Source organism: Pristis pectinata, chromosome 6 (assembly GCF_009764475.1).
Source record: "Pristis pectinata isolate sPriPec2 chromosome 6, sPriPec2.1.pri, whole genome shotgun sequence".
NCBI lineage: Eukaryota > Metazoa > Chordata > Chondrichthyes > Rhinopristiformes > Pristidae > Pristis > Pristis pectinata.
Window position 1 is genome coordinate 98168868 of NC_067410.1, and position 15842 is coordinate 98184709.

Sequence of the window (15842 nt, forward strand, 5' to 3'; positions counted from 1 at the left end):
GAGTGAGGGGGCATCTCATTGAAACATACAAAATACTGACAGGGTATGACAGGCTGGATGCAAAGAAGACATTTTCCTTGGCTAGATGCCCTTCCCCTCAGGGAGAGGGGGGTCTAGAACCCAAGGTCATAGTTTCAGGACGTAGGTCAAAACATTTAGACTGAGACGAGATTGTTTTTCCAATCAGAGGGTGAAAAACTTGTGGAATTCTCTATCACAAAAGCCAAGGAGGTCAAGTCACTGAATATATCTAATGTAAACAAATTTCCAGGGATTAGAGGTATCAAAGGACATGGGGAGAGAGGGAGAATATGGCACTGAAATTAATTGGTGATGCAAGCTCAAAGAGCCTACTGCAGCTCCTATTTTCCTATGACTCTTTGGAGAAATTCATAAATTCTTGCCTTATACTGTCCAAAATCCCTAGCATTATAACACTTATGTGGATGCAGAATGAAACACTAAATCAGTCTCAAATCTCCATCAGATTTCTATTCATGTTATTCAGATCCAATTTGCATTGTCATTGGGGTACCTTTGTCCTCTATAAACTAGAGTCTATTGCTGTAATAACATCACAAGTGTATTGATTCATATTCAGAAGACATATGTTTACAAGGAAGAGGAGTGCTGCCAGCTAGTTGCAGCACTGGCCACTGTCATAAATGTACTACTAATTTCACACGAAGTAGAACAGACGCAGACGCAATTTGGAACTGAACTGGCAAGTTTGAATTTGCCCAAATAAAGATGCTGAACAAAGATGGATCAATGCCAGTTGACTCAAGTCCTAACAACACCCAACATAATGCTGAAGTATTGCAAGAATAACAATTGTTTAAAAAAAAACTCCTTTGAAACTGATCACTGAAAAACTGAAATGCTTTCGAGTAGGTCCAAGTTAGATGGTTCTACTGAATCTTGTGACAAGAAGATTTAGAGTTGTCTCACAGTGCAACTTATCCACAAAACATTTCCACCAGAGAACAATGTTTCAAAAGACTTAAGTGAAGGGTAATGGCAATCAACCTCAAGTAACTATTATTAATTGTATACATTCATCTGAAAATTCATTGCTTTTGTTTTGCAAAGAAACCAAAGCAAAATTAAGACGGATTTAAGATCTTGCTTTATAGTTTACAGACAACAGAAACTATTTCTTTTGCACTGCTGCTTAACTACACACCGCACGCGCCTTCCCCCCCCCCCCCCCCCCCCCCCCCCCCCCCCACACTGCACCATAGAACAGTGCAGCACAGTACAGGCCCTTTGGCCCACAATGTTGTGCTGACCTACACAAACCTACTCCATGATCAATCTAACCCTTCCCTCCTATACAGCCCATAACCCTCTATTTTTCTTACATCCATATGCCTAAGAGCCTCTTAGATGTCTATATAGTATCAGCCTCTACCACCACCCCCAGCAATGTGTTCCAGGCACCCAATACTCTCTGTGTAAAAAAAACCTACCTCAGACATCTCCCCTAAACTTTCCTCCTCTGACCATAAACTGATGTCCTCTGGTATTGGCCATTGCCACCCTGGGGAAAAGGTGCTGGCTGTCCACTCTATGTATGCCCCTCATAATCTTATATACCTCTCATCCTGCATTGCTCCAAAGAGAAAAGCCCCAGCTCACTCAACCTTTCCTCATAAGACATGTTCTCTCATCCAGGCAGCATCCTGGTAACTCTCCTCTGCACCCTCTCTAAAGCTTCCACATCCTTCCTATAATGAGGCAACCAGAAATGAACACAATACTCCAATTGTGGTCTAACCAAAGATTTATAGATCTGCAACATTACCTTACGGCTCTTGAACTCAATCCCCTGACTAATGAAGGCCAACACACCATACACCTTCTGAACCACCCTATCAACTTGCACTGCAACTTTGAGGGATCTATGGACTTGGACCCCAAGATCCCTCTGTTCCTCCACACTGCTAAGAACCCAGCCATTAACCTTGTACTCCGCCTTCAAGTTAGTTCTTCCAAAGTGTATCACTTCAAATTTTTCCGGATTGAACTCCATCTGCCACTGGTCCGCCCAACTCTGCATCCTGTCTATATCTCGTTGTAACCTACAACATCCTTCTACACATCCACAACACCTCCAACCTTCGTGTCATTTGCAAACTTACTAACCCATCCCTCCACTTCCTCATCCAAGTCATTTATATATATAAAAAAGTCACAAAGAGCAGGGGTCCCAGAACAGGTCCTTGCGGAACACCACTAGTCACCAACCTCCAGAGAGAATACTCTCCATCTCCTACCACCCTCTGCATTCTGTGGACAAGCCAATTCCAAATCCATGCACCAAGTCTCCATGGATCCCATGCCTCATAACTTTCTGGATGAGCTTATCATGGGGAACCTTGTTAAACACCTTACTAAAGTCTATATACACCATGTCCACTGCTCTATTTTCATCAATTAGTTTTGTCACCTCCTCGAACAATTCAATTAGGCTTGTGAGGTATGACCTGCCCCTCACAAAGCCATGCTAACTATCCCAAATAAGACTATGCTTCTCCAAATGCTTGTAAATCCTGTCCATAAGAATGCTCTCCAATAGCTTGCCTACCACTGAAGCAGGAGTCATTGGTCTGTAACTCCCAGGATTATCCCCATTACCTTTCTTGAACAAGGGAACAACATCTGCCATCCTCCAGCATCACTTCCGTGGCCAGGGAAGATACAAATATCATCAACACCCCAGCAGTGTCTTCCCTCGCTTCCCGTATTAAGCTGGGGTATATCCCATCCGGCCCTGGGGACTTAGCTATCCTACTGTTTTTCAGAAGCTCCAATACCACCTCTTTCTTAACCTCAACATGCTCCAGCACATTAGCCTGTTCTACACTGACCTCAAATTCATCGAAGTCCCTCTCCCCAGTGAACAGTGAAGCAAAATATTGTTTCCCCCTTCCACCCCCGCCATTCTGCTGTACATTGCCCTGAGAGCACCTGTTCCCAATTCACGCTCCAGCCTAATACCAACGTAATTCCCCTCCCCCAATTAAAACTTTCCCATATCGCCTGCTCCTATCCTATCCATGGCTATGCTAAACGTCAGGAAGTTGTGGTCACAGTCTCCGAAATGCTCGCTCACCGAGAGATCTGTCACCTGACTAGGTTTATTGCCTAGTACGAGATTCAGTATGGCCTCTCCTCTAGTCAGCCTGTCCACATACTGTGTCAGGAATCCTTCCTGGACACACCTAACAAAATCTGCCCCAGCTAAACCTTTTGCACTCAGGAGATGCCAATCAATATTAGGGAAGTTGAAGTCACCCATGACAACAACCCTGCTATTTTTGCACCTTTCCAAAATCTGCCTACTTATCTGCTCCTCAGTGTCCTGGTGGCTATTAGGGGGCCTACAGAATACTCCCAGAGTGATTACTCCCTTCCTGTTTCTGACTTCTACCCACACTGACTCAGTAGACGATCCTGCATGACATCCTCGTTTCTGCAGCTGTGACACTATCCCTGATCATTAATGCCACTCCTCCCCACTCCCATTTTACCTCCCTCCCTATCCCTTCTGAAATATCTGAACCCCAGAACATCAAGCAGCCAATCCTACCCTTGCGACAGCCAAGTCTCTGTAACGGTCACAACATTGTAATTCCATGTACTGATCCATACTCTAAGTTCATCACACTTATCCTTAATACTTTTCGCATTGAAGTAAACACATTTCAACTCATCCAACTGACTGTATTAATGCCCTATCCCACTGCCTGTCTTTCCTCACAGTCTCTCTGCATATCACATCTACGTTTACACCAACTGCTCCATCATCTGACCTAACACTCTGGTTCCCATCCCTGCCTACCTAGTTTAAACCCTCCCCAACAGCTCTAGCAAACCTTCCAGCAAATTTCACCACTCCCTTCCAAAGTGAAAATTCCTAGCATGGTTCCACAGGCACTAGTTGTCTTCCAATACTTCAACAAAATTGCTAAATTCGAGTGTGAGCCTCGCTAGCATGCATCAGCAGGCTAACACCATGGCCAAGAAAGCTCACCAGCACCTCTACTTCCTCAGGAGGCTAAAGAAGTTTGACATGTCCCCGTCGACGCTCACCAATTTTTATCGATGCACCATAGAAAGCATCCTATCCAGATGTATCATGGCTTGGACCAGAGAAAGCATCCTATCCGGATGCATCACAGCTTAGTATGGCAACTGCTCTCCCCATGACTGCAAGAAACTGCAGAGAGTTGTGTCCACATCACGGAAATCAGTCTCCCTTCCATGGACTCTGTCTATACTTCTCGCTGCCTCGGCAAAGCAGCCAGCATAATCAAAGACCCCACACACCCTGGACATTCTCTCTTCTCCCCTCTCCTATCAAGTAGAGGATACAAAAGCCTGAAAGCACATACCACCAGGCTCAAGGATAGCTTCTATCCCACTGTTATAAGACTATTGAACGGTTCCCTAGTATGATACAATGGGCTCTTGACCTCACAATCTACCTCATTATGACATTGCACCTTATTGTCTACATGCACTGCACCTTTCTCTGTAGCTGTCACACTTTATTCTGCATTCTGTTATTGTTTTACCTTGTACTATCTCAATGCACTGTACAACGAAATGATCTGCATGAACAGTATGCAACACAAGTTTTTCACTGTACCTTGGTACATGTGACAATAATAAACTAATTCCAATTTAAACGTAGGGCCTCACGAGCAAGCCCAAAATATTCAAGACCCCCCCCCCCCCCCCAGCCCCCCAATGATGAATAACAAACAGAAGTTGGAAACCTGACCAACATTCGTTGCCCTAACTTAGGACACTTGCCGATTCAAATGAGATGAGTTAATTCAGCACTTAAACAGACAACTAAACCTTGATCCTTACAATGGAAGGAACACCAGTCAACTTTATTTATTAAAAAATATGTTACACCAATAGACAGGATGTAGTAGCTACAACAGAGATACAGCTGAAAAATAAAAATACACAAGTTATATGCCAGGGTAAAAGATGCCAGGATTTTTCACCTGCAATAGTTACTTTATTGTACCAAGAATGTTAACAACCATACCTGAATCTTATCAGGTAGTAACCTTAGTCATAAGATGCACATTCATTTTATAATGCCATTACATTAGGAAATGTAATTGACATTAGGAAACTATGTGCATGCAAGGGAGACTGGCCCACCATGGTAATAAATTAACATTTCACGCACAGTAAAAACAACACTTGTAACACATATGGCCAAAAGAGATCATCTGTACTAGATCAGAAGGGTCAGAAAAGACAGACTTGCATTTATATATGATCTTTTATGACTTCAGGATGCACCAATATGCATTAAGCTACTGAAGTACCTTTGAATTGCAAAAGGTAATGTATAAATAACACCAATTTACTGGGAACAATTTCCCAAACCTCAATGGGATAATGACTGGAAAATCATCTCTAAAAAAAAGAAAATTGCTGATGCTGATTGCAGGGCTGCATAGAAGAAAGAAGTTAGAAAGAGGCCAAAGAGAACTGAAGGCAATAAATAATGGGGCAAATTCTGGTTGCATTGAAATTATCAGGACACAAATTCTCCTTGGAGTAAATGGGAAAAGAGAGAGAAGGAGTGCACAGTTTTTGGCAGAGGATCCCAGGCTGAGAGGAGCTTCATTGTCGTAACGGATAAACAGAATTAATGTCGCACACCCAGCTGAAAATGCACGATTACGGCAACACGGGTTTCAGAGTACTCACCAGAGTCAGAGATTGTTCTGCTCTTTGCCCTGCCTGTCCCAATGAAGTAGTTACTGGTAGCAATATATTGAAATCTGCAGAAATGGATCTAATTCTGTGCATATAGCTTGGTTTAAGTTAACCTAATGATGAAACTGACTCTTCAAAGATTCCATGCAGCATATTAGATGTATTGTGTTGTTCGGATAGGAAGGCTTTCCAACCAAACTGTCTGTAGTCTGCAGAAAGTGTAAAAGATCCCTTAAACCACAATGGTTTTTAAACTTATATTTCCGTTCACCCCCTCCTTCAAAAAACAAATCTTGCAACTCATCTTCCATCGTACATTTCCTGTCACTCTTCACCAGAGTCAAATTTTTAGTCAGCCACAAGATATACCTCTCTGCAGCCTCCCAGAAAAAATACATCCGACACTGGCAAATCTTTTAGCACTGAAAACATGTTATTGGTTAATTTCACATTTGTGAAGGAATGTTAAAGACATCAAAACACAATGAATCCAAGATTAATATTATCTGTAGAATACGCCAACCTTAAGACCACAGGAAAGAGAAGCAGTAGCTTCTTCATAATTTAGCACTTCATTCTGTTTCCAGCATTCCATAAGATCACACCTGATCTTTTACCTAAGTGCCACATTCCTGTGTTAACCCCATATCCCTCAATACCCATAATATTCAAAAATCTAGAAACCTTATTCTAAAACTTATATTTCTGTACATGAATCCAAACCTTAAGCAAAAATTTCATCATTTCTTAGAAGGCTGGGATAATTATCAAACCTCAGTCAGAATAAAAACGGCACTGCATCATGGACAGAGCAATCTTAATGGAAGCAGAGTACATAATTATTGATCATTCTCTCAGATTTGTACTCACCGTACCACTAGTTGTTGGCAAACCAATCCGGTTTCTGTAATAAGTTCATTAAGCTTAACTTCCAGATGAACTTTTCCCTGTTTGAAAACACAACAAGCAGAAATTTATTGAAGCAGTATAACTGACAAAATTAATACTGCATCTGCCAGTCTCCCTGACCCAAAGCTTTAACACTTCAATGTACAAATCTTAATGTTTCCGGTCAATAACCTTGCATCAAAAGGCTGAGTATTTTGTGTTTTTATTTCATGCCTTATGAAAATCCTACTTAATAGAATTGGCGTTTTTTGAAAACATACAAATTGGCTAACTTAAGATTCCAAGTGAGGATTAGAAAATAAAACAAAAAATCCACAAAAATGTTTGCCACTCTCAGCAGGCTACAGATTGTCATGAATCTAGTCATTTACTGCTCTCGTGCAGTGTGACAACTTGGTGCCTATTTGGTATTCACAACTAAATTCATCATTGTTTTGCAAAATTTAGTTATGTGCTAAACTCTTCAAACTACTAAAACCAAAACTGCTGTACCTTCATGACAAATACAACAAGAGCAGTGTCAAGGATTTTATCTGATTTTGCTGGGCAAAATCTTACAAAACAGTCTTTTGATTCCACCGACTCACAATGCAGCTCTACTCAGGATCACTCCTGAATTTGTACATCGAGGTCCCTCCTTTTCTCAATATCCTTAGGATCCTATCGTTCCTAGTGTATGACATACGCTTGTTTGTCTTCCCAAAGTGCACTTACTTGCACTTAATCAGGATTAAATTCCCTCTGTCATTACTATGCCCAGATCACATAAAGAGCTTATTATGATATACCAAATCACACAGAGGTTTGAAAGATTAAATCTGTAGATCCAGTTTCCAGCATCGAATACCATTCTATGATGCTTTGTAAATTAGTTTTTAAAACACCATCTGCCAGAGAATCATGGCCACCGAATTCCTTCCTGGTCCCCATCAGCAATTCTTAAGCACTTTGACCAGGCCAACATTCTTGCACCTAATGATACAAAGTGCCATCTATAAAACTTTATCAATCCTAATCTGATTGAGAAAAGATCAGGATATGCTGCTGGACATCAACCTATATCAGCCTTCATTGCAACATATTCTCCCTACAAAGGAACAGTTCAATGTTATAAGGTAAAAGGAGATGTCCTCCAAGTCTCTCATGGTGATGGCAAGAACTAAATATAGTATTTTATACAGAAACACAAAATTTGCCATATGAAACCTTAGTAAATAGCTGAAAATGGAAATAACGATCACCAGAAATTTCTTTACATCAAGTGTAGTATAAAGTACCAATGATAAATGATGTAGGTTATAGCAGGGTGCTTTGAATAAATGAATAATAAATCATAAATCGCTGTTTACCCTGAAAGAGGAGGATTCTGGAGAAATAATTCTGGAGTCTACATGCTCATGTTGAACAGGGCAAGATGCAAAAGAATTGGCAAAGGCAACGAATGAAGCAGATGACTAGACTTTGAAATGCATCATTATTGAATTTAATAGATCAATATTATTTGGCCCTTAAAACCTGACATGGAAAGTATTTTTATACCCTCTGCTCTTCAAGCACAGTTTAAGAATCAAATAATCATATAAAGAGATGAGTGTTGTGGCTGACAGTTGGAAGAGCATTTCCGAGATACATTCTGCAGAACTTCTAGTGCATCATTTGTCCATCTGCTGAGTAATTCCAGCATTCTTATTTTTATTTCCTAGCTCATCCAATCTTTCCTCACAACTACGATTATCAAGCTATTTCACTAGCCAGCAACAGATCTAATTTGGAGTCCTCCATTTTTATGGGGCAAAGCAAAACCGAGAAGCTTTACTGTTAGGTTGGAGACTTTAGAGATTTCACATTGGACTAGCACCCGAAGTGAGCACAACAGTGTAGCATTTAGTAGTTAGCACGACGCTATTACAGCGCCAGCGACCGGGGTTCAATTCCCTTCGCTGTCTGTAAGGAGATTGTACATTCTCCCGTGTCTGCGTGGGTTTCCTCCGGGTGCTCCAGTTTCCTCCCACATTCTAAAAGATGTATGAGTAGGTCAATTTGGGTTTAAAATGGGCGGCGCGGACTCGTTGGGCCAGAAGGGCCTGTTACCACGCTGTAAATAAAATTTAAAAATTAAAAAAAAAATTTAAGGCTTGGGCTCACATCCACAAAGTTTTCCAGAAAGCCAAACAGCAAGTTGAGAGCATTATCAAAACTATATGGATGAGCAATTATGAGTGGAAGATAGTAGCCCACTCACAATCCAGTCTGCTTCTTAGAAATTCATAGCAAGAAGATCCACAACACATCATCAGCAATCAAGTTGATGAAACAATCAAGACCATTCAGTTGATGAAGCAACAAGCAAAGAAATCAAAATACAAAGTAAACTAACCCAATGGGTCAGCTCAGACTGGGTGACCTTACTTTTACTACTTAGGCAATAAAGTTGTAGGCCACTTGAAACTTGAGCAGATAAATCAGGCTGGTATGCCAGTGTTGTCCTGTTGCATGCTTTTGAAATAAGACATTAAACCATATCCCAAGTGCCTTCGAAGGTGGATATAAAAGAATGAGTGGCATTACTTGAACAAGAATTCCAACTCATCTAGTGCTTTTTTATATTTCTCAAGCTTTATCACTAAACATATTCCTAGAGACAACATAGAGAAGAATTGTGGAAGTTTATTTTACATGCTTTCTTATATTTTGAAAGAGATTCCACTTCAGAAGTACAAATTCATGGTGAAATGCCTTAAGATTTTCAGAGGATGTCAACAATAGAACATATTCTTTGAGACAGTAGGACAGAGTTCAACTTCAAATTGGTGAAGGGCACATTTAGAACTAGAGATATTCAAGAGGCTATTGCATGGCATGAGGGGTAAAGGACAGGCTTTACATTTTGAATGGTTCGTCCAAATGGCTTTCCATAATTGTGGAAATACTGACCTCATGATAATGGCAACAGTCTAATTCACTCAAAATGAGCTAACTGATGCATTACTGTCTGGTTGGTCACGAGCAGATTTCCAGTGTAGTCATGTAACACCAGCTGTGAAATCAATGAACGTCAGGGCCAGTTGCAGTACTTGTTGTAGTATGGCAAAATCTACATGCTGAGATTAGTTTAAAATAGCTTGCTACTTAAAAAACAATTGTAAGTGCAATTTGATACCGGTCAATCCACTGCAGGTTAGCAGTGTGATCAAAGTCTACATTCTATAGATGCAACTGTTGCACTACAGCTGGCCCTAGTACTGAAGGTGAAGCTTATACTGCTATAAACAACTTTAAGAGTCGTTGAAAAGCTTGGCTAATCCATTCCCAATTCACACAAGGCCTGAAAATTTTAACATGCTTCTTTCTACGCAAGTGAGCACTGCACTTATTGGTCCTGTATTAATTATAGCAACATGCCTAAAGCTCTTGGTTTCATGAGGACTGCAACTGTCAGATAATGGCATGAATTAATCAGATGCTCACACATTTAGTTAAGACTCTGAGAACTAACCTGTACAAAAAGCAAAATTTGCCCAATGAAGCCAAATCTTCTACATTTTAGAGCACTGAGTTTATGTTTAGCATCAACAATGATTTTTTTCTAAATGATCCCAAATGCATGATTGCAATTATAATTACATCCAATATTAGTAGAGCTCAAGTCTACCTTATGTAATTTACTGAAATGTGCATTGGCAACAAGATTAGATTTTCTAAACTATTTTCATAAAAGGTATCTTGGGACCTTTAACACAGCAATAAGGCAAGTGGCAAACAAATTGGATACAGTGGCAACAAGTGGCTACTTTTAACTTGAATAACCTCAACTGAATTTGATAGCTGCAGCAACAAAAATAAATCAAAACACAAGGAAAAAAAATCTTTCCACTGGTACAATATGTACTTGCAAAATTGTACAAGGAAATTGTAAGCTGGCGGAACAGCTTAAAAAAGGATGTTAACAATCTAAGAATATGTATTTCATTAAATATAGAACAAAAAGCAACAGGAGTAAAAAGCAAAGGGTTTGATTACAGAGCAGGGGCCTTATTACAAATATATAGGGCCTTGGTGAAACTGCACCTGGAGTACCATATAAGAAAGAATGTACTTGCCATAAGAATGCAGTGAAGATTCATTAGGCTGGTTCTTGGAATAGCAAGGTTTACCATACAAGATGTTCAGTAGACTGGGACAGTATTGTCTAGGGTTTGGAATGAGTGGAGTTCTCATCAAAATTTATAAAATTCATAAAAGTCTCGACATGCTAGATGCAGGGAGGCTATTTCTCCTGACTGAGGAGTCCAGAACCAGGGGCCACAGTTTATAAAGAGAATAAAGAGTAGGTTATTTAAGAGGAGAAATTTCTTCACTCGGAGGGTGATGAACCTTTGGAATTTTTTTTTACTCTGGAGCACTGTGGGAGTTGTCATTATGTTCATTCAAAATAAAGATCCTTAGGTTTCAAGGCATTGAGGGAATCAAGAGATATGGGTATACTGCAGGATAATGGCATTGATCTTGATGAATGATAGAGCAGGCTGGAAGGGTCATTTGGCCTATTCCTATTCCATATGTTGTTATGAAAAGCTTTAGTTTTTTTTTGGATTATGACCAGAACAACCAAAATGCAGAACCTGCAATACATGTCTGCTGTGGTTTTCATCAAAATTATTAAATCTGGACTTGACCACAGTGAAACAGCATATTTTTAATAATACAAACAGTCAAAAAAAATGAAGCTTCAAAAGGACAAATATTCATCAATAGTGATACCATCAAAGTGATGCTATTGTTTGTGTGTGGTTCACTGGCTCACATTACTCAAGTCAAAGGAAAATGCATAGAAGGCATGAAAACAGAAGGCAGACAAATCTGTAAGCACAATTCTAAAGTTTGACTCTGGTTGCAAAACTCCTATACAAATTCATTAGCACCCAGAATGTCTCAAACATTGATCTTACAAATAAGCACTTAAGAACTTATAACTTAAGCAAATGGACAGGACAGGCAAGGGACACAGCATGAAAGCCTAATCCAGTTGTGGGTTTAGAAACTAAATCATGTAAGTTTGATTAAGATCCATTATACCACAATCGACACCATTCCATGCTACCAACTGCAATCTGCAAATATTACCCACCATTTCTAACATCATTGTAAGTGTGTTATTTATTTCCCTATGGCTGAAAGTTCAAAGAAATATAATAATTACATTAGGATGTCCACTAGTTTACATCAAGCTGTAAGTAAACAGGTGGAAGTTTTAAAACGAGTCTCCTTAGGAAGCACCTGGATAGAGATAAAAGGACAGCTATAATATTATCCCATCGTGAAATAACCTATGTTATGCATGAAGAACTGGCACTTGGACAAGGTACCAGAGAACAGCAGGTGCCGTGTGAATCCACACAAAGAAAATGCCTTTTCCTTCCACCTCCCTTCTTTTTAATGTTATAAATTTGTTCTCGGTTCCAGTTTTAATGGTATAGCCTGAAAAAAGAGTCATTTGTTGATAACCACAGGCACTTGGAAGAGGATTAGTTAACTTACCTGAACTTCAGAGTTGGCATCAACAAGATGCAGTGCAAACCAGCTGTCCTTGCAGTTGTACTTGCACAAATCTTCCTTTTTAATGGATACTTTACCTGAAAGAGACAAAATTAATTATAAAGTGCTAAGACAGTCATTTATAACTACTACAAAATGAAAATTCAAGATTTAAGAAATCACTTGGTTTACTTTTAAAGCTTCCCTGTCAGATTGATTCAATTGGTAGCACTGATTTTTGTTCAAGATCCATCACTTCTATTTCAAGACCTATGCACATAACTTGCACTGATATACCAGGGCAGTAGGTAAATGTGCAACAGTTCAAACATGATGTTAAAACAAGATCCCTGTAAATGTTTGACTTTTTCATACGAAACTAAGTGTAGAAATGTTATGGACAACATATGGCTATCTCTGGCAGGGCCAGCAGTTAACTTGCATCGCTAACTACCCTGTTAGCAATTACGTTCATATGTTGGTGAGCGATGGCCTTGAATGATGAAGGTACTCCAGCAACACTGGGAGTTCCAGGATTTAAATTCAGTGAATAGGAACAGGGATATATTTCCAGTTAAGGTGGTGTGTGACTAGGTGGTGGCATCCGTGTGCACTTTTTTCCTTGTCTGCCGTGTGGTACATATCAGAAGTTTGAGAAGAGCTCTCAGTGTGGCTTTGTGAATAAATGCAGTGAATTTTAGATAGAGGCGAGGGTGCATCAGTTCTGGATTTTGGATGTGGATGGGTTTCTCCCCCTGGATGATGCTGAGCTTTGAGTGCTGTTCAAGCTGCTTTCATGAAAGCAAGTAAAGAGTATTCTATTACTACTTTGAGGTGCTGCATGCACACAAGTGTGGTCCAGTTAACTTTCTGGCCAATTTCCCTACCAACCAGGATGCTTATAACTTGGTGATGGTAACATGAATGATTGGTCACCAGTCTCATCCTTGTTGAAAATCTGTCATTGGCTCAGACTTGTATGACACAAATGTCGGTTGCCGCTCAGCAATTTATCATCTAGGTCTTGGTGCTAAAAGACATTTGGAGGTTCATTTTCTGAGAACAATTTTTAATTGACAGTACACAGCAGCCATTTTACTTTTTTGTCATTTCCAGATTAGGTTTCTCTGTCAATTTTCAAAATGTGCACCTCTTATTGATCCCACTAGTGGTCTGCAAGGAAATCTCCACACAATCTACTACTCATCATGGTCATTACTCTGTCCCTTCTGCTAAGAAATGCTCTTCAGTTGATGTCTACACTAAGCAGGAAGCGCAGTGATGACGTAATGATAACGAGAGGAAACAACAGAAATACTAAAGCAGTTTGCTTCATTGGTAAAAACAAAACCCTCAATGGAGGGCGAGGACAAGAAATACCATTTTTTGTGTCAAAGCAATCTATAAGTGTTTCTATGGAGTTTTTATACACCTAATGTAATGATAATTTATCACAACAGCTAAGATTTACCCCCTTACAGCCAAGCACCTCTGAAAATCACCAATGGCAGCTGCTACTTAAACGTAGATAGCAAAATGGTAGAATATTAATGACTGCTGACTCTTCCCAATATTTTATTTTTGAAGAAATTTCGTAGATTATTAAAAACGTATATAAATGTTGAGCCTTTTACCACGCAATAGTAATAGATGTGTGAAAGTCAGGGCTTTCCATCGTTGCAATGTGACCTTTATACAGACAACTATTGAGTGGACTCTTATGGTGCAAATTTAGGCACCACCCATTTCCTTAACCACAAGTAACCAAATTAACATTAAGCAATACAATTACTTCCTTAAATTTTAAAAAAACTAATTTTATTATCTCCTCCTCCACCCCCCCCTCCCCCCCACAAGCTGCCTGTATTAAGCAACAGTCAAACTGCGGTACTAAGAGCTAACTGCTGCAATGCAAATATCCCAGGACTTTTTTTTAAAATAAGGCACCAGGTGAAGCAGCCCAATCCTACAAATATCTGTACCTGGGTCAGTACATAAAAAAGTCCTTTCTTGATTCTTAAATGGAGTAAAACTGATTCATTCCTATGTAGTATTTTTCATGTCTTTGAAACACCTCAAAGCTTCCCATTTCCAATTAATCACTTTACAAAAGTACTTTGTTTAACAATGTTATATTGTGTGAAAAATACAAATTCTTTACAACAATGTTTATCCAAAAATGCTTAGCAAATCCTTACTAATTCTGCTTCATCATGTACCAACCATGCCATTAGTTAAATTTAGCTTTCAAAGATATTTTAACAGGAAGAACTACTCTTTTGTTCCAAAGTAGAGCATAGAAGAAACATACATATACACATAATGCAACTTCTGATACAGCAGAGACATTAAACTAATGGCCACATAAATTTTTCTTCAATCTTATCACACATTTCTAGGAAGAAAAATAAATAATTGGAAATTGAGAAGAGAGCTAGGTCATTGATTATTATCACAATTCTGTAGTTTGGTAACTATTTAGGCTCTCACACACACAAACACACCTCAAGCATCGACTACCAAGAAACAAGATTGGAGACACAAAAGACTGCAGACTCTGGAATCTGGATCAAAAAGAAACAAACTGCTGCAGGAACTCAGCAGGTCAGGCAGCATCTGTAGAGGGAAATGGACATTCAATGTGGAACAGGAAACACGATTTATGGTGAGGAAATGCTGAATCATACACAATATGGACATACAGTGGCATGCAAAAGTTTGGGCACCCCTGGTCAAAATTTCTGTTACTGTGAATAGTTAAGTGAGTAGCAAATGAACTGATCTCCAAAAATCATAAAGTTAAAGTTGAAACATTCTTTTCAACATTTTAAGCAAGATTAGTGTATGATTTTAGTTTTGTACAATTTTAGAGTGAAAAAAGGAAAGGAGCACCATGCGAAAGTTTGGGCATCCCAAGAGATTTGAGCTCTCAGATAACTTTTACCAAGGTCTCACACCTTCATTAGCTTGTTAGGGCTATGGCTTGTTCACAGCCATCGTTAGGAAAGGCCAGGTGATGCAAATTTCAAAGCTTTATAAATACCCTGACTCCTCAAACCTTGTCCCAACAATCAGCAGCCATGGGCTCCTCTAAAGCAGCTGCCTAGCACTCTGAAAATTAAAATAAATGATGCCCACAAAGCAGTGCAGGAGAAGACTATAAGAAGATAGCAAAGCGTTACTATAAGAAGATAGCAAAGCGTTTTCAGGTAGCCGTTTCTTCAGTTGGTAATGTAATTAAGAAATGGCAGTTTACAGGAACGGTGGAGGTCAAGTTGAGGTCTGGTAGACCAAGAAAACTTTCCAAAAGAACTGCTCGTAGGATTGCTAGAAAGGCAAATCAAAACCCCCGTATGACTGCAAAAGACCTTCAGGAAGATTTAGCAGACTCTGGAGTGGTGGTGCACTGTTCTACTGTGCAGCGACACCTGCACAAATATGACCTTCATGGAAGAGTCATCAGAAGAAAACCTTCCCTGCACCCTCACCACAAAATTTAGCGTCAGAAGTTTGCAAAGGAACATCTAAACAAGCCTGATGCATTTTGGAAACAAGTCCTGTAGACTGATGGAAGTTAAAATCGAACTTTTTGGCCACAATGAGCAAAGGTATGTTTGGAGAAAAAAAAGGGGTGCAGAATT

The 15842-nt window shown here is 39.6% G+C and overlaps 1 protein-coding gene across 1 annotated transcript in view; it reads right to left on the reverse strand.

The window, feature by feature from the left end:
* The window catches only part of rasa2 (RAS p21 protein activator 2), a 146944-nt gene that overhangs the window by 67566 nt on the left and 63536 nt on the right, over positions 1–15842 (reverse strand). The window contains 2 exon segments of the mRNA XM_052018237.1: positions 6628–6704; positions 12205–12299. Of these exon segments, the coding sequence (XP_051874197.1) occupies positions 6628–6704; positions 12205–12299 (172 nt within the window).